Source organism: Pseudorasbora parva, chromosome 18 (genome assembly GCF_024679245.1).
Source record: "Pseudorasbora parva isolate DD20220531a chromosome 18, ASM2467924v1, whole genome shotgun sequence".
NCBI lineage: Eukaryota > Metazoa > Chordata > Actinopteri > Cypriniformes > Gobionidae > Pseudorasbora > Pseudorasbora parva.
In genome coordinates this window covers 25,413,394-25,431,429 of record NC_090189.1, presented here as the reverse complement: position 1 = coordinate 25,431,429, position 18,036 = coordinate 25,413,394, and the positions used below count along the sequence as shown (strand labels likewise).

At 39.3% G+C, this 18,036-nt stretch overlaps 1 protein-coding gene across 1 annotated transcript; it reads right to left on the bottom strand.

Moving 5' to 3' along the window:
• Positions 1-423: 423 nt before the first annotated feature.
• On the bottom strand, positions 424-17,074 carry dnajc18 (DnaJ (Hsp40) homolog, subfamily C, member 18). The gene is made up of 8 exons (XM_067424655.1): positions 16,592-17,074; positions 15,840-16,035; positions 15,616-15,761; positions 12,552-12,764; positions 12,160-12,272; positions 6,122-6,231; positions 2,751-2,923; positions 424-1,735 (listed from the first exon to the last, which is right to left on the bottom strand). The coding sequence occupies exons 1-8, from the start codon at positions 16,731-16,733 to the stop codon at positions 1,611-1,613; spliced, it is 1,218 nt and encodes a 405-aa protein (XP_067280756.1). The 5' UTR covers positions 16,734-17,074; the 3' UTR covers positions 424-1,610.
• Between the last annotated feature and the right edge of the window lie 962 nt (positions 17,075-18,036).

Here is an 18,036-nt window from a genome sequence, read left to right as displayed (position 1 = left end):
ACATAAGTCAAACGGAACTCTATCTGAAGATAGATGAATAATATTTTGATTAAACTGAGAAAAAAAAAGGATTAAGTGAGTCATTTACAATAATGAACATGATTTTAGAAAATAGATTTCACATTTCATGCAGACTTTAATTTGAACATTTTGGGTAACCATTCACTTTCATTGTATGAAAAAACTTTTGTGTTTCAGGAGAAAGTCAAAAAAAGTATTTTTTAAAAGGCACATGATTTTCATTTCATTTTCAATGTTTGAGTTAATGATCATTTTAATTTTACAGCATTTTTATAGCACAAAAGGAAAACAATATGATACTGGCATGATCGCCTCTTCCTGACAATTTTGGTCAATATTTAATGAATTCAAGTTTTAACATACAAGCATACAACTTTGGAAAATCACAGACCACAGAGAAACTCTGTTTGATTAATGTTTTATTTAAGCGGCACAAAACGCACTCGATCCAAACAAAACTTTCCAACAGTTCGCGTACTGCATGGAAACAAGATCACAATACCATTAATGGCACAAACTCTCCACATCCAATACGCTTCCTCTATTCCATCCCGAATAAGGATGCCTACTGTAGCGTTTCTGAACATCTCGTGCCAAAATTTGTGCTAAAAATCAGTATGTTATTATATATAGAACATAGTGTTGCTCAATGACGAGGTAAAACATTAATTGTAGTTCAAAACAGATGCCCAGTAATGGTTATTTGCCTATTTATAATTGCTGATATTAAACTCTGCTGTTAACAGCTTCGAACACTAACAAGTTGCATGGATGGATGCATGCAAAACACAAGAAGCTAAGACAAAAAGTGGCAAAATATAAATCAAATACTGCAGATTAATAAATCCGAGGTAATGGCGTTTAGCATTTCTGTCAGTGCTCTAGCCATTTTTACTTTCTTCACAAACAAAAATACTTCAAAACAGTTGCCTAATTCCTTTTTCTGTCCAAAACATACAGCACCATAACATTTGACAGTTACACTAATTTAATGTACACAAGTTTTTTTGTTGTTGCTACGCCCAGAGAGCTTTAAAAAGCTGTAGTGGTTTATATCCCTGTTTTTGAGAAGCGTTTGTTGTTTCTAAAAAAAACAAAAAAGATCGCTTTTTGTCCTATTAAAAATTATGTTTTGTCAGATGTAATTCACAGCACAAATTCAGGAGAAAGAAATGAAATATGTTAATTTAAATAAGTTAAACTCCTATAAATAAAGCTTAAATGCGACTAATAAACAACAATCACTAGCTTTAATCCTGCTGGCAGGCCTGGAGACTGTGCTCCTTAATGTAAGGAAAAAATGCCAGGCTCTCGCACATATTACCCTCTTCCACACGTGGTTGTGCATCGCGGCTGAATCAGATGCTTGAGCATTTCAAAGGCCTTCAGACTTCACCCCATTAATGGATGAAAGGCACAAACGCTCACGAGAAAATCAGCTTGGGGTACTGCTTTAACACGTCTTACTCCTTCCTTTCTCCTTCCCAAAAAGGTGAACCACCCAAGTAAATTGAAATATGTAACTTATACTAAAAGCTCTTTGATTAGGCTGACCATGCTGTCTGGGAGGACGACGAATCGACGATGCCTCACTCTCCTCTCTGTCTGCCCATGAAGCGGTGCAGCTTGTCACAGTGATCCAGTTTCATGGTCTCAGCCTTCTGCTTCAGCCGATCGTCTCGGTACAGCTGGCCCAGGTTAGCTAGATCCGATTCTAAAACAAAACAGCTCCGTTTTAATAGGGCTTTATATTACAGCAGGGCTGCCAACTCTCACGCGGTGAAAAAACAAACAAACAAAAGAGGACACTGACAATGCTGACAATGACTCAGCTTTCAAATTTAGTTATATACAAAAAAATACTATTTTGGAGCTCTTAATGTGGTGTGACAGATCACAAGCCAGGGGCAAAGCACCATAGGCACTGTAACACAATAATTAGAAATGTCCAAATTGACCCAACTAATATCTGATATTATTAAAGGAACACTCCTCCGTTTTTTAAAAATAGGGCTTATTTAACTTCTTTCCTACATTTAGATATGTGGGCAAATGCATTTTTGTCTCAGTGCATGCATTGTTTTAGTTTGGCAGGGTCACCATTACCTTAACAAAATGAATGGAATCCCATGTCTCGAGTAAAAGTGATAAAAAACAACTACAAACTAATTACTCCGTGTGGCCTGCGTATTCACAACGAGTACAAATAGCGTTGCAGATTAAGACAAGGTGATATTTTAGGCAGATATTGACTTGGGACTATACTATGGGGAAGCACAGGCGAAGCGCTGCTACTTGGACGCAGAGATATCACAACACATTGCGATCGCTCAACAGCCAGAGGACCTGAGGATGAGAGCCGTGATTTCTCTTTTATTGCTTCGCCTGTGCTTCCCCGTAATATAGTCCCAAGTCAATATCTGCCTAGGAAATCGCCTAGTCTTAATCTGCATCACTATTTGTACTCATTGTAAATACGCAGACTACAAGAAGTAATTAGGTTGTTTTTTTTTTAATCACTTTTATTCGGGACATGCTAGCTGGCAACACAGGATTCCATTCATTATGCTAAGCTAAACTAGAGGTGACCCTGCCAAACTAAAACAATGCTTTACTCCCCTCTCCCTCCCTCACTAATTCTCACTCCAAGCTGAACTCAAAAGTTGGCAGGCCTGTATTACAGCTGTGTAATTTACAGCTATTAACTAATGGATGAAAATATATCTTACTTTGTTGCTTCTCTTTCCAGCAATTGCTCTGTAGGTGGTCAATATAGTCACTCTCAATGGTCTTCTCCAGGTCGTCCAGGGCAGCACCACGATACTCCTTCTCAAAACTCTTATCCACATAGTATGGCACACCCATGTGCTGGGTTTCCCTGGACACCACTAACCCCATGGACCTGTGAGACAGAGAGTATCTGTCAGTTATTTTCTTGAAGCTTATGTTTTACATCATGCATTATGCGTTTGACTAGTCTATGGCAAAAAATGTTTAACAACAACCTTTTTTTCATGACTAAAGAAGAGACGATGACAATTTTGTTTAAAAGTCCAAATATTACAGGGAGTGCAGAATTATTAGGCAAATGAGTATTTTGACCACATCATCCTCGTTATGCATGTTGTCTTACTCCAAGCTGTATAGGCTGGAAAGCCTACTACCAATTAAGCATATTAGGTGATGTGCATCTCTGTAATAAGAAGGGATGTGGTCTAATGACATCAACACCCTATATCAGGTGTGCATATTTATTAGGCAACTTCCTTTCCTTTAGCAAAATGGGTCAAAAGAAGGACTTGACAGGCTCAGAAAAGTCAAAAATAGTGAGATATATTGCAGAGGGATGCAGCAGTCTTAAAATAGCCAAGCTTCTGAAGCGTGATCATCGAACAATCAAGCGTTTCATTCAAAATAGTCAACAGGGTCGCAAGAAGCGTGTGGAAAAACCAAGGCGCAAAATAACTGCCCGTGAACTGAGAAAAGTCAAGTGTGCAGCTGCCAAGATGCCACTTGCCACTAGTTTGGCCATATTTCAGAGCTGCAACATCACTGGAGTGCCCAAAAGCACAAGGTGTGCAATACTCAGAGACATGGCCAAGGTAAGAAAGGCAGAAAGTCGACCACCACTGAACAAGACACACAAGCTGAAACGTCAAGACTGGGCCAAGAAATATCTCAAGACTGGTTTTTCTAAGGTTTTATGGACTGATGTAATGAGAGTGGGTCTTGATGGGCCAGATGGATGGGCCAGTGGCTGGATTGGTAAAGGGCAGAGAGCTCCAGTCCGACTCAGACGCCAGCAAGGTGGAGGTGGAGTACTGGTTTGGGCTGGTATCATCAAAGATGAGCTTGTGGGGCCTTTTCGGGTTGAGGTCAAGCTCAACTCCCAGTCCTACTGCCAGTTTCTGGAAGACACCTTCTTCAAGCAGTGGTACAGGAAGAAGTCTGCATCCTTCAAGAAAAACATGATTTTCATGCAGGACAATGCTCCATCACACGCGTCCAAGTACTCCACAGCATGGCTGGCAAGAAAGGGTATAAAAGAAGAAAATCTAATGATATGGCCTCCTTGTTCACCTGATCTGAACCCCATTGAGAACCTGTGGTCCATCATCAAATGTGCGATTTACAAGGAGTGAAAACAGTACACCTCTCTGAACAGTGTCTGGGAGGCTGTGGTTGCTGCTGCACGCAATGTTGATGGTGAACTGATCAAAACACTGACAGAATCCATGGATGGCAGGCTTTTGAGTGTCCTTGCAAAGAAAGGTGGCTATATTGGTCACTGATTTGTTTTTGTTTGGTTTTTGAATGTCAGAAAAGTATATTTGTGAATGTTGAGACGTTATATTGGTTTCACTGGTAAAAATAAATAATTGAAATGGGTATACATTTGTTTTTTGTTAAGTTGCCTAATAATTATGCACAGTTATAGTCACCTGCACACACAGATATCCCCCTTAAATAGCTAAAACTAAAAACTAAAACTTCCAAAAATATTCAGCTTTGATATTAATGAGTTTGTGTTCATTGAGAACATGGCTGTTGTTCAGTAATAAAATTAATCCTCAAAAATACAACTTGCCTAATAATTCTGCACTCCCTGTATAGACTGTTTTTAACAAGCCTCTACAAGCTTTCATGCTTGTGGATGGCAGATGTCAAGATTTTAAATCCCCCAATCAGATTTTCTGCCCAGTGTTTTAATTAACAACAGTTCTCTACACTGCAGAAGCGTGGATTATCTGAAAGTACAGACAAGCAAGTAAACTGGGGATCTCCATTTGAAATATTCTGCTTAAATTAAAGTGTCATTCAGCCAGTCTGTCTTCTGACACAAGCTGTTTGTGCTGTTTGCTGCGACTAAATCTGCAATCAAACATTCTCAGTGATGAACTTTAAAGGGGTCATATTACGTGACATCAGTTGGTTGATTAGAGTCTCTTGAAGCATCAAAAATACATTTTGGTCCAAAAATATCAAAAACTACGATCTTATTCGGCATTGTCTTCTCCTCCATGTGCCTCCAAAAAGAATCAAACGGTTCATGAATCAGTGAATCGATCAATGATTCGGGTCTCCAATGTCACGTGATTTCAGCAGTTCGGTTTGCGTCAAACTGCTGAAATCACGTGACATTGGCGATGTCACATAGGGACTACTTTGATGATGTTTTTATTAGCTTTCTGGACATGGACAGTATAGTGTACATTGACTGCATTATGCTCTGGGACTAAAATATAAAATATCTTAAACTGTGTTTCGATGATGAACGAAGGTCTTACGGGTGTGGAACGACATTAGGGTGAGTCATTAATGACATCGATTTCATTTTTGGGTGAACTAACCCTTTAAGCTTCACTGACAAGCCGACATTTACAGAAAAAAAGTTTTTATTGGCATTAGCTGTAACATCAATCTGTCAATGAACTAATGTAAACATCAGTAAACACATAGCATTCATCTCTAACGTTACCCTGCCGGTTCATAAAGAAAGATCAGTGACATTACGTTAACCAACCAATTTAGAAATGTCCTGTTTAGCCTTAATTGTCGCATTTCGTTGAAGCTGTTGTCTTGTCCCATTGTCAGACAATGGTTCATATTGCTAAAGTTGCACAGATCTCCTTAGAGACTCGCGTGGCCATTCTTTCAGCTCTACTGTTTGTCAACGGCGACACTCTGTGTGTGTGTGTGTGTGTGTGTGTGTGTGTGTGTGTGTGTGTGTGTGTGTGTGTGTGTGTGTGTGAGAGAGAGTGAAAGCGCCCCACAGAACAGAGGGCGGGGTGATCAAAGCTCATTAGCATTTAAAGCCGTATGCACAAGAACGGCTTGCTGAAAACAGAGCTGTTTTTGACCAGGTAAAATTAGCGTTTTCTTACAATACTAATGAGAATTTTTTATTAATGTATATTACAAAGTTTTCATTTAGACAGTTAATAATCATAACTTGTACAAAAATGCCATTATATGACCCCTTTAATAAATGCAAACATGGATCTCGATTATATTTGCTATTGTGGTTTTGGTATAATTGCACTTAAGCAACCTGTGTGACAATACAACAACTTTTATGCTGTTGTTTCAATAGACTCACGGTTTATAAAAGAGGCTGTAGGGAGGGTTGGTGGCCATCAGCTGAGTGAACACAGAGATCAGAATGAGCACCAGCACCGGCAGCAGCTGCAGGAGAGCTGTGAAGTTGTTCTACACAAAGAGAAACAAGAAATAGTATAGAGACGGGGCATGTTTAAAATATGAAAATCGTCAGAAGAGGGCAAGCCTTATGCATGTGAATCTCCGTTAAAATTCAGGCTTCCGTGAGTGACAACAGACGGAGCATAATAGAATAGGAACGCAATAATTCTGACAAAAGAATACATATTTCTAAAATATTTGTTGTTGGACAATAAATGTGCCGTATAGAGTTGGGCGATGTCCCCTAAATTGGCAGTTGATGATGTTTACAGTAAAACATTGCGATGGACGATGATATCGTCGTTTGTTTTTATTTTTATAAAAATATATAATTTAATATATTCTGTATTTTATCTCTTTACATAAATACTATTTTCTACTTAAAAACTATAATTCCATTATTTTAGTAACCCAAATAAGGACTCACCCGCACTAGGTTGCACGTGATAGGGAAAAAAAAAGTAGCTTCCTTCCAGAAGAATTGTGCACTTTTTATTTTAATTAATCTCTTTATATAAATACTATTTTCTACTTAAAGCTATATTTTCGTTATTAACCCAGTGTTTTGTATGTGAATGGTGTTTTACGTGAATATTACCATAGGAGTACAGCACAAAGCTTTGTTTACAAAGGAAATAAATTAGCAGATGTAACACTGCAGCCCTGAAAGAGAGAGGTGGGCTGAGCCCAATTTAAGATTTGCCAGCTTTTTAATTCTTTTTTGCAATCTGGTCACCCGATTTTCCGATTTCTGTGAATTTTAACAATAGGCTTAATGTTAGTCCATTTTAGCCCACTAGACATCCAGTCTCTTTTCTCAAATCTTCACTCGAGTCACACTCATTTTCAAATGAAATTATAAACGTTTCTTCCTTTCATTTGCGTATAATTAACTCTATTATACCCATTCACATCTATGGTAAGGACTGTAGGACGAATACCTTTTGACAAATTTTATTTTATTAAATTTTATGTTTGTGCTTGTTATTAGATTTAAGGCGCGTCAAGTTTATTTAAATAGTGCATTTCACACCCTACGATTTTACTTTCGTTTTCTCTGGCAGTGCATAATCAAACATAGCCTAAATGTCTTTACCCTGTGGAAGATAAAATTCGCTCTTCAGCCCTTTTACAAAAAGTGTTGCTTTGCAACATCAGGAGAAAACATGAAGACAAAGATATTCGAAAAGGTGTCTATCCAGCTCGTGTCCCACATTCATCTCAAAGTGCAAACCGGCATAGGACGCATCTTTATGGGAGCATCGTGATGTCGGTCAGCCATCACGATGGATGATATCGTCCATCGGCACACCCCTAGGGCCGTATATGTGGAATTTTAAACCAACAAATGAGTATATTTATTATAAAAGTGACCATTATAATTGGCTAATATGCTTATAAATATACTTATTTTCATTTTTGGTTTAGTGAATTATTCATTTTTTTATAAATTGTAATGTTACGATGTAAGTTGATTTTAAAGGAGTGGTTCTGTAAGGCATGGTTGTGTTTATGGGGCGCAGTATAACGTCTTAAAGGGATAGTTCACTTTGAAATGAAATTTTGATATGTTTTAGCTTACCTCATGGGCATCCAAGATGTGGGAGTATTTGTTTCCCCAGTAGTTTCAATTTTGATAATTTTAGGAAACGAGCGGTTTGTGTGAGAAAACGAACAGTATTTATATCGTTTTTACCTCTTGTACACTACAGGAAACATGCACGCGCACCCTCGGATCAGTCAGACGTAGTGATGTACAAGAGGTAAAAACGATATAAATACTGTTAGTTTTCTCACACAAACCGCTCGTTTCGTGTCTTAGGCCATCAGTGTGTACTTACGATGGGGGATTGTTTAATTTGGACTTCTCTGTGTATGCTCTTTGAGGTGGTGACCATAGACCTGCATTATGTGAGGCACAGACAAGAACAGTTTAAAATGATCAAAATTGTAACTACTGGGGAAACAAATACTCCTACATCTCGGATGCCCATGAGGTAAGCTAAAACATATCAAAATTTGATTTCAAAGTGAACTATCCCTTTAATACTTCTTTTTTTTTTACGCCGTATTTTTCTTATATTTTACCTTTATTCCACACCGCTGTCCTTTGAACGGCTCGTTTGCTTCCTGCTTCTATGAAGTCTATCCCTCCGAAAAACGCAATGGGCTTAGATTGGTTAGATGGCCAAATGTAGTTTCATGTATTTTTATTGGCTGAAGTGCCAAGCACAGGTTGTCCGGAAACGCCACACCCTTACCATTACGGGCAGAAGTCACATCTGCGGTGTAAATAATGGCGGCAATATTGCCATACCAATTTTTGTTATTGTAGAATGAATATAACCAAATATGTCTCGCAAAAAATAAACACCCATTTCGTCAGTACTGACGTAACTCGTAGTGTACTGACTGAAAGGGAACAATGGTTACAAATTGTTTAATTTTGTTCCTGTCGATTACAATGTAAATTTAGCCATCTATGCTGCATATTAAGAATCTTTACGAGTTCAATACTGGATTTGCTCAAAGGCTCATATTAAAAGATGAAGCAGTTCCTACTTTAAAGGCAGAAGCTGCTGTTTATGGGCCTAAACCTGTAAGTATATGTCTTTTAACTGTGTAGTTTCTGTGTGTGTTTTGGTGGCCTCAAGACCAACGCGGTTTGGCTATGCTAGGCAGTTAACTAAATTGTTTCATACTTCTCCAACAAACGGCTACCAACACCAAAAAACGTATATGTAATCACACCGCGAACATCCTTTATTTATTTATTTATGACGTTTCGTCAAAAATACATCCAAGTGACCTCGGCCTGCCGCCAAATCTTCACCCCGTGGAGGAACCTCCAGTTTCTACGGGTGGGAATTCCCTTAGAATGAGTTTCAAGGCATGTTGTGGTATCCACGGATGCCTCTGCCACGGGCTGGGGTGCCATGTGCAATGGTCATGCCGCCGCTGGGCCTGGAAAGAGCCCCAACGTGTGGCATATCAATTGCCTCGAGTTGCTGGCCGTAAGTCTTGCCCTGCACCACTTCAGAGCCCTGCTCAAGGCACATACTGGTCAGGTCAGACAACACGGCGACAGTAGCGTACATCAACCACCAAGGTAGTCTACGCTCCTGCCGGATGTCACAACTAACCTGCCACCTCTCGTTATGGAGTTAGAAGCATCTAAGGTTGCTTCGTGCCATTTATGTCCCCGGGGAACTGAACCGTGTGGCCGACGAGCTGTTGCGGTTTCAGCCTCTCCCGGGGGAAAATGGAGACTCCATCCCCAAGCGGTTCAGCTGATATGGGACCAGTCGGCGATGCACAGATAGATCTGTTTGCACAGATAGATCTGTCCCACGACTCCTCTCATTGCCGCTGGTACTATTCCCTGACTGAGGGGACCCTCGGCACGGATGCACTAGCGCACAGCTGCCCGCCATACAAATATGCGTTTCCTCTGAGGAAGGACCTCCTTTCTCAGAGAGGGGGCACCATGTGGCACCCGCGTCCCGACCTTTGGAACCTCCACGTGTGGCTCCTGGACAGGAAAAGGCAGGGGTGAGTAGCTTACCGCCACCGGTGGTCGCTACCATCACTTCAGCAAGAGACTCGTCCATGAAGACAGGCCTACACTTTGAAGTGTAACCTCTTCATCACCTGGTGTGCTTCTCGAGGAGAAGATCCCACCAATTGCCCGATCGGGTCCATGCTCTCCGTCCTACAGGAAGGGTTGGAGAAAAGGGTCTCCCTCGACCCTCAAGGTCTATGTGGTGGCAATAGCGGCTCACCATGACCTGCTGGACTCAAAAACGGTGGGACAGCACGACCTGATCTGCAGGTTCCTCAGGGGGGCAAGAAGATTAAATCCACCTTGCTCCTTACAGGTAACCTCTTGGGACCTTGCAGTGTTCCTAACTGCCCTGCGTATGGCTCCCTTCGAGCCACTGCAGAAGGTGGAGATTAAGTTCTTGTTAATGAAGACAGTGCTCCTCATTGCTCTGGCTTCGATCAAGAGGGTAGGGGACCTGCAGGCATTTTCAGACCCAGCCTCGGCACTGCTCTGTCCAGTATGCGCCTTTTGCGCTTACGTAGACAAAAGCGGTGCTTTAAGACCTCAGACCAGCCCCTTGCTAGCTGAGCGTCATGTTAAACTCCGAGGCAGGGTGCACAGGTCAGCCCAGGATGCTGATTGGCATGATTAAACTGGGACCCCCATTTCATCAGTACTGACGTAAATCGTAGTGTACTGACTGAAAGGAAACGTCTCAGTTACGTATGTAACCCTCGTTCCCAGACGTCACCTCCCCATGCCACATCTGCTGTACAGCTGGTATGGTCGGGGCGGTTGGCCTCGGCTCCTCAGCAGGTAACATAAATGCTTAAATGCTTTGCAACGCTGTTTATATCCACGCAGTGGGGCGGGTTGCATTAGGCAAATTCCACAGACCCATGACATTTTCATGTCATTGGATCATTTTGATTGAGACTGAAGGCAGCTGGCTTTCTAAGCAAAAACACCATTTTGTCAGTACTGACGTAATGTCTCCATTCCCTTCCTTCAGGCAACGAGGGTTAACTACGTAACCAAGATGTTCCCGAAGTCCAGCGTCCCGAGGAAGGCCGAACACAGAAGTCGTGCTTTTGGGGTGAAAATAACATTGTTTCGATGGCATGTCTGCAACACTCTAGCCTCCTGCAACAGCTTTCTATTCTGTAATGGCTGCAACGTGGCCTCGATCCACTTTGTTGCGTGTCTGCGGGGGCAGTGTTTATGTTAATAGCTAGGGTTTATGATGTCACCAACCTGGATAAGAAGCTTGGTGTAGTCCAAACTGGCCGTTTTATTGTAGGCAATAAACTGCCATAACTTTAAAAGACAATATCTCTGTTTGCATTGAACTTTCAGCGCTGTAACTTTGCAGATACTGTTTATGCTCAAGCAGCAACATTACACAATAACTAAAGTTTAAAAAGTTAAATCACAAGCACCCACCCCTTTAAACCCATTTTTGCATAGACTGCATAACATTCACTGTATTTGTACTGCCAATTTGTTTATAGTCAAAATAAATCATTGGGCAGGATGTGAAATTAAATAAATTATTATTAAAATAAATACGGATAAATAAATAAATAAATAAAATGCCGGGATACATACAGTGTATGTAAATACAGAGATATGATTTTTTGGCCTTATCATCTAGCCCCAAGTCACATATCCCATGAAACAACAATGGCAGCCCCATACGAGTGACGTATTTATGAAATTCAACGTAACATAAAAGGTATAACAGCTTCTCTTGCCTTATGCTGCATTTTTTCCCCCATTTCCCTCAAATAAGCAAGGAGTAAGCACCTTTGACGATAGAAATGATTGTAAATGAGCATGAGCATCGCACGAGCCTCGTACGGTCCGTCATGCTTTGTTTAAAGCTCGCTACCACAATTCCTTGCTCTCAGGCAGTTTGGCGTGACTTTGCCTGGAACGCTACAGTCGTAAGTCGAACTTAAGAGCTCGAAAACCTGCCTGGAACGCAGCATAAATTAACAAGAAATGAGAGAAGCCCTGCAGACTTGCATCACGTAACATGTCAATGTCCTATGGTTAAACTACTAAAACTTAATGAGTTTTTGTAATTCATTAAAATATATTTTAATATAAACATTTTGAAAAATAATGATTAAGATCTGTACACTTACATTTAAGATGATTTTTTTAAATTATTATGCATATATATAGATTTGAGTCATTATTAATTAAACGTTTTTCAAAGTCATATTAAACCAAAAATCGATACAAGGAGTAAATGTGTCTCTAATAACTTGGTACATGTTTTTTTCATGGATACTAATTTGTCATAGGCCCTTATTCATGGATTGGTCTTCTTTTAGCCCTTGACCCGTGTCCTCCTCACATGATTAAGTGATGTAGGATCCCCTCACCTGACTGTGGCTCTCTTCCACCTCTTCCTCCCGTCTCTCGTACGCACGGCGTCTGCGGGGCTGGTAATAATGAGCATAAGAAGCTCCTCGGTTGGTATACACATGGATGTTGCCTACATAAGGATAAGGATTGTTTGTTCTTTAAATGTGTGAGAAATCTTTAGTTTGTATTAATTACCGGAGCAGAGAAATGTGATGGACACAGCAACATAATATCAATTTGAAATATATAAATATGCAGGGGGAAAAAATTCATAACAGCAAAAATGTAAATTTTAGAGGGTAAAGAAGTTAACACTTAGTGATTTGTTCAAATCCAGTTTTATAAATGAAAACCCACTAACTAAATAAAAATGACTTTGTTTGCTGTAATGCTTTATAGAGTTTCAGACCTGTAGGAAATCTGCCTCCGAAGAAGATGTTGAAGAGCTCCTCTGGGGAGATGTCAGCTTCGAAGTCTCTGCCGAAGGAGCGATGGTGCCCGTACGCATGACGGGCTTGGGCTGAAGTATGACTGGATGCCTCTGCAGGGCCCTGGTCCCCACATTCATCATATTGCTGCCTTTTTTCTGGGTTACTGAGCACTGCATATGCATTGCCTATAGCTGAATAGTGGACGGGAGTGGAAAAATCCAAATATCAAAGATATATATGAACTTTATATTCACCAATTTGATAAATACAGTAGAAACACTAATATTGTGAAATATTATTACAACTTAAAATAACTGTTTTCCAAAATAATATATTATTTAATTTATTTTGGTGATGATTTTTTACTTTTTGTTCAAGGATGATTTCAATTGACCAAAAGTTTTAAATGTAACTTTTGATCAATTGAAAGCATCCTTGAACAAAGTTTTTTTTTCCGAAACAAAAATATATCATAACTAGGGGTGTAACGATATATCGCAATATAAAAATATGACGATATGTATTGTTGATGGAAACGATACGATTCGTGATATAGAGTTGTTTTATCCAAGGCTCAACTTGCTGTAGTAGGCTTATTTATAAGATATAATTCACCCAAACACAAATTAACAAATGTAGGCTACCACAAATGTAAACTGTCATCATGTACTTACTCACCATTTCATTTTTCGTTTTTCATTTAACTTCCAACACAAATGAAGATATTCTTTATGAAACCTGAGGGATTTATGTCCCTCCATTTTTAAAGTCCATTCCTCTCAAACTTAAAAGATGCAAAGAATGTCATAAAGGCATGTAAAAATAACTAATTGAGTGTCTAATCCAAACATTCTTTAGTCTTCTGAAGAGACACAATGTTTTTATGTGATGAATATATATTTAACACGACGCACATACTGTTACGTGACGTGCGAAAACAACATGAGTGAGTAAATGCAGAATAAAAATTCTTGGATGAGCTAAACATTTACAGTTTGAGAGCGGTCATTCTGACGAGCTTTCTTGCAATTAGAGCTGTGACGGATTGAATTGATCATCTGAAGTGTGCGAGCTGCCGGAACTGCGCTCCTCAGAGTGAAACCGCAAACATTATTTAAAGCGACACTCCTTAGTGAAAGCCCAAACATCATTTAAATCACCAGATCACATTTAGTTTTAGTAGTATGATTATTCAAAGTATTTCAGATGGTTCATTCTTACATACTGCATTAATAGCAGGAGAGGCAGGGCATAGCAGGCATGGGGAGATGCGCTGCCTGCATTGGAAGCGTGTTTCAGTTTCAGTGATTACATTAATAATCTTATTACATCATGGAATCATACAACATCTATACATAATCAGGGTATATACAGCAATCCTTAAGTTAAATTTACTACTTTTTAATACCTTCAGAATATTTTTTAAAACCATCACGACACTGAATTGCAAGTGTTAATCAGCGACTTTTCTATTATTTACACCGATTTTGACATATATAACAATCAAAAAAGAATATTTAGAATCGACACCAGGAGGAACTCTGTTATAAGTTATCATTCAGACACAGTAAAATACATCTCAACATTCACAAAGGTTGGTTAAGGAGAAGCATTACTGCATACACATTTGATTTCAATTAATAATTGGTAATTCAGCAATTAAATGATTTAGTGTTTTTTTTTCCAACAATAAAACCTGAGCCAAATATTACATTTCTATAACTGTGATAAGTTGTTGAATTTAACAAAATACTAAAAAATAGTGCTGTCAATCGATTAAAAACTTTAACTAGATTAATCAAACATTTTTTTCTGTGATTAATCGCAATAAAAAAAGAAATGTTTTTGTACATTTTAATATATTTTTAAATATAATAATTTCACAGTTAATCAAAATAATGTAGAAACAACATAAAGACAATATATTTTAAATACTTGTTTAAATGGCATCTTTTTATGAATGAAGGCCAGTATTACTGATATTAATACAGCTACTGATTTTTTTTTACATTTATTATTAGGCTTCAAAAATATAACAGTTTTTAATTTAAGTTAACTTAAAACAATGCTAACATAAACCCATAATAAATTTCATGTTTACTCCTGCCCCTCCTGTCTTAACAGTTAGGAAATATACAGAAATTTAATAAAGTTATCAGTTATATGCAGTCTGCACTGCATAAACTATAAATTAAATAGTTAATCCTTATTAAAGCTACAAAAGTGATTTAGTCAAGAGCAGCGAGTCATTTTCTCTGTTCCCTTTGTTCTTTAACTTTACTGACAGGAAGCTTTATTGGCTGCTGTCCCTTTAAGAGCAGACAGATACGCGGATCTCACTGTTTATATAGGCTACTGTCGATGGATCGCGCCTCATTCTCTCACAACTCTTTTTGTTCATTTTAGACTTTATATAAATCATTTAAGATTGCTCTTATGAGGATAGTCGTTGAAGATATGCCTTGAAGCAAGTCTAAAATAAAACGTAAGCCAGCCACTTCTGTTGAGCGCGCAGTGTTCTGAGATGATGCCGAACGACCACTGAATATGACGTCAGCATCAAACATACGTTGAGATGGAGACGAAAGATCTTTGATTATGTGCCCAGATATGCTAAAGCCCATATTTAAACGAACTAACGTGAACGCAGATAGGGTTTCAATCAGAATAGGTCACCTGATAGTCTGAAAAAATAATACCTAATTTGGAAAAAAATAATACCTCTGAGACCACATTTAACACTTTTAATGGCCTTAAATTTGACAATTCTGATTTATCACTTTTTAATACTTTCTAAAACCCCGCGGACACCCTGATAATGTATAATAATGCAATGGGGGAATATTTGTGGGTCCTGATAATAAAACACAAATAATAATGATAATATAATAAAAAAGGTAAAAATAAATAAAAATAATTTAAAGTTTATTTTGGCTTAAAATATCGGGATACATATCGTATCGTGAGTTCAGTATCGAGATGCATATCGAATCGTGACACGAGTGTATCGTTACACCCCTAATCATAACCTATATGAGCTACCTTTGAAAGCATCGGTTGCTCCAGGGGCGCAGTTCTTATCGGGGTGGAAGCGTAGCGCCAGCTTCCTATAGGCTTTCTTTAAATCCTCATCATTGGCATTCTTTGGCACCCCCAGAATTTCATAGAAGTCTCTACATCTCTTTATCCTGCACAGGTTTAGGAAGCAGATAAAATAAATAATGACTAAATTTTAATATTTTGAGTGATAATTCTTCCGTCAGTACCTGAGCACTCCTTGCCGCTGCTCCTCCGTGTAGCTCTTCTTGTCGTCGCTGGACCCTTCTGCTCTCTCTTGCACTCTGGTACGCTGATGTGGAGCCGGGCCGTCTTCATCAGAGCTTCTCCAGCCAGGTGGAGGCGTGAAGGTGCGCTCCTCTTCAGGGGGAGCGCCACCATTCTTCACGATGGCATCGATCAGAACTAATGAGAGAAATTAGGAATCATTTAATATATTGTTGCATTGAGTGTAGTGACCTGTAGTGAACCAGCTTAAACTAAACTCTTTATAAACTTTTTGAAGCATCAAAGTTTTAGTTGTGTAGCAGCCAAATGGAAGGACAGAAATCTCTCAGATGTCAACAAAGGACATGGAGGCAATTAATTAATGACATAATTAATGACGTTGTGTGTGTGTGTGTGTGTGTGTGTGTGTGTTCTACAGACAGCAGAAATCATTTTTTTAAGCCACATGAGGGTAAAAGATAGATTGCGAAAAGGTTGAAATGATGGAGCTTATGATATAAATAAGTTTTTTCTTATGATTCTTTCACAAGATCAACCTCAACTGAGAGCCATCAAAGCTTTCACAACGTCTTATGCGAGATGTTTTCAACCACTAGGAGACCCAAACCCACCGCTGACCTGATGACAGATTATATAACACACAACATCCAGACGCTGCACTTTCTATTTCTATTCAGCACACGGCCCAAAAACACCTGATTTGTCAGTCAAACAACAGCAGCATGCTACAAACCTCTGGCCCGGGTGCTGGGGTAGATCTTCTGCGCCTCGTACAGCAGCTGCAAGGCTTTCTCTTTTCGTCCTGACCGCAGACACAGCTTGGCTTTTTCTATCAGCCTGTCAGACTCCTCTTTGTCTATCTCAAACATTGTCATTTCAAGCAATGACACCTCAAACCCGCATGAAACGACTTGCCAATGAACTAGGGGAAGCAAAATAATCAAAACAAATCTCGTCTAGGTGTAAAAATCACTCGCGGTGTTGTTGACATGAAGCTAAATCTAGTGCGTTATGCTAATGCAGTAACAACAACAATTTAACTTCCGATTCTAGGCATCTTCCGCTCTTAAATGACACCTCTACGACGCGACTTAATCGAATATGAATTTATTATCAAACCTATTCATGTTTGACCATTTGGCTTCGTCATTGTAAAATGTGCGAGAAAGACAGAAATGCAATACTCCTTGCAACCGCCATCGCTAACCGGAAGCGGAAGCGCATGGTGCGGGACTACCATCCAAACAACCAATCAAAAAACAGGAAACCTTGCCGTAAATGGCATGATTGCAACATGCTAAACAATCTTAAATGGTAGTGTGGTACCCACGAGTGATGCTGGCGTGTGTGTTTATGGATAAACCCTTTGCTTGCTGATATAGTTAGATTAGAGTCATATTTTGGATAAACATGAGCTTTGATGGCTATCATACTGACCTCACGTTTAGATTCGAATTATTTTAAATGAACACCCCCAAAATTATAAGCAGGGCCGTATGGTTTGCAGTTTGTAGGCGATGTCTGCCGCCCTCATGTGGTTGTGAGGAAAGCGCAACCACTTCAGGTGAAATATAATCATCGAATGGACAGAGCAAAGAAAGTAGGCCTATCAAACAATTGCGGGTAGTGGAGTGGGGAATTCAAACCTGAAATTTGACCACAAAGCCGCCTAGTTAAGATTGTTAGAAGCCTGTATACAAGTTATAACACATCCTATTCATTTATTCAATTTTGCACATAGCTGTATTTGCAAATGCCACATTATAATGATAAGTTAAAAATGCAGCAGTGACTTATTTTCCAAGACTTTCAAGAAGATTTCAAGTAGGCCATAACCAAAGTTTCCCCTAAATGAAGAATTAATATGAACATTTCAATTATATTCTTTGATTTAAACAAGCTTTTTATTTTTTTTTATTTTCTCTTTAGATCAGATTTCTCTGCAGGACGTCATCTGTACTGTAGAGGACAATGATCATCAGGAAGTTCAGGAACCCTTCCAGTAGTCCTGAAGTCTCCCCTGGTACTGACGAGGATCAGCAAGTGGAGGACGAACAACCTCACGATCCGGACAGTCCAGCCAGTTTGTCAGTGGGTGAGAGTTCACCACATTTACAGTTCATCTTGCGGTAATGTTATGCCTGATCGGTCCATCTATCAATATGCATCAAATGACTA

What these genes read in the sequence shown, in the direction of transcription:
- dnajc18 (XM_067424655.1), bottom strand. Translation starts at nt 16,733, where the DNA reads ATGACAATGTTTGAGATAGACAAAGAGGAGTCTGACAGGCTGATAGAA. An exon ending in CCCCAGCACCCGGGCCAGAG is followed by an intron (nt 16,036 to 16,591) that starts GTTTGTAGCATG and finishes TTCTCTCATTAG; the next exon opens with TTCTGATCGATGCCATCGTG. An exon ending in CAGCGGCAAGGAGTGCTCAG is followed by an intron (nt 15,762 to 15,839) that starts GTACTGACGGAA and finishes AAACCTGTGCAG; the next exon opens with GATAAAGAGATGTAGAGACT.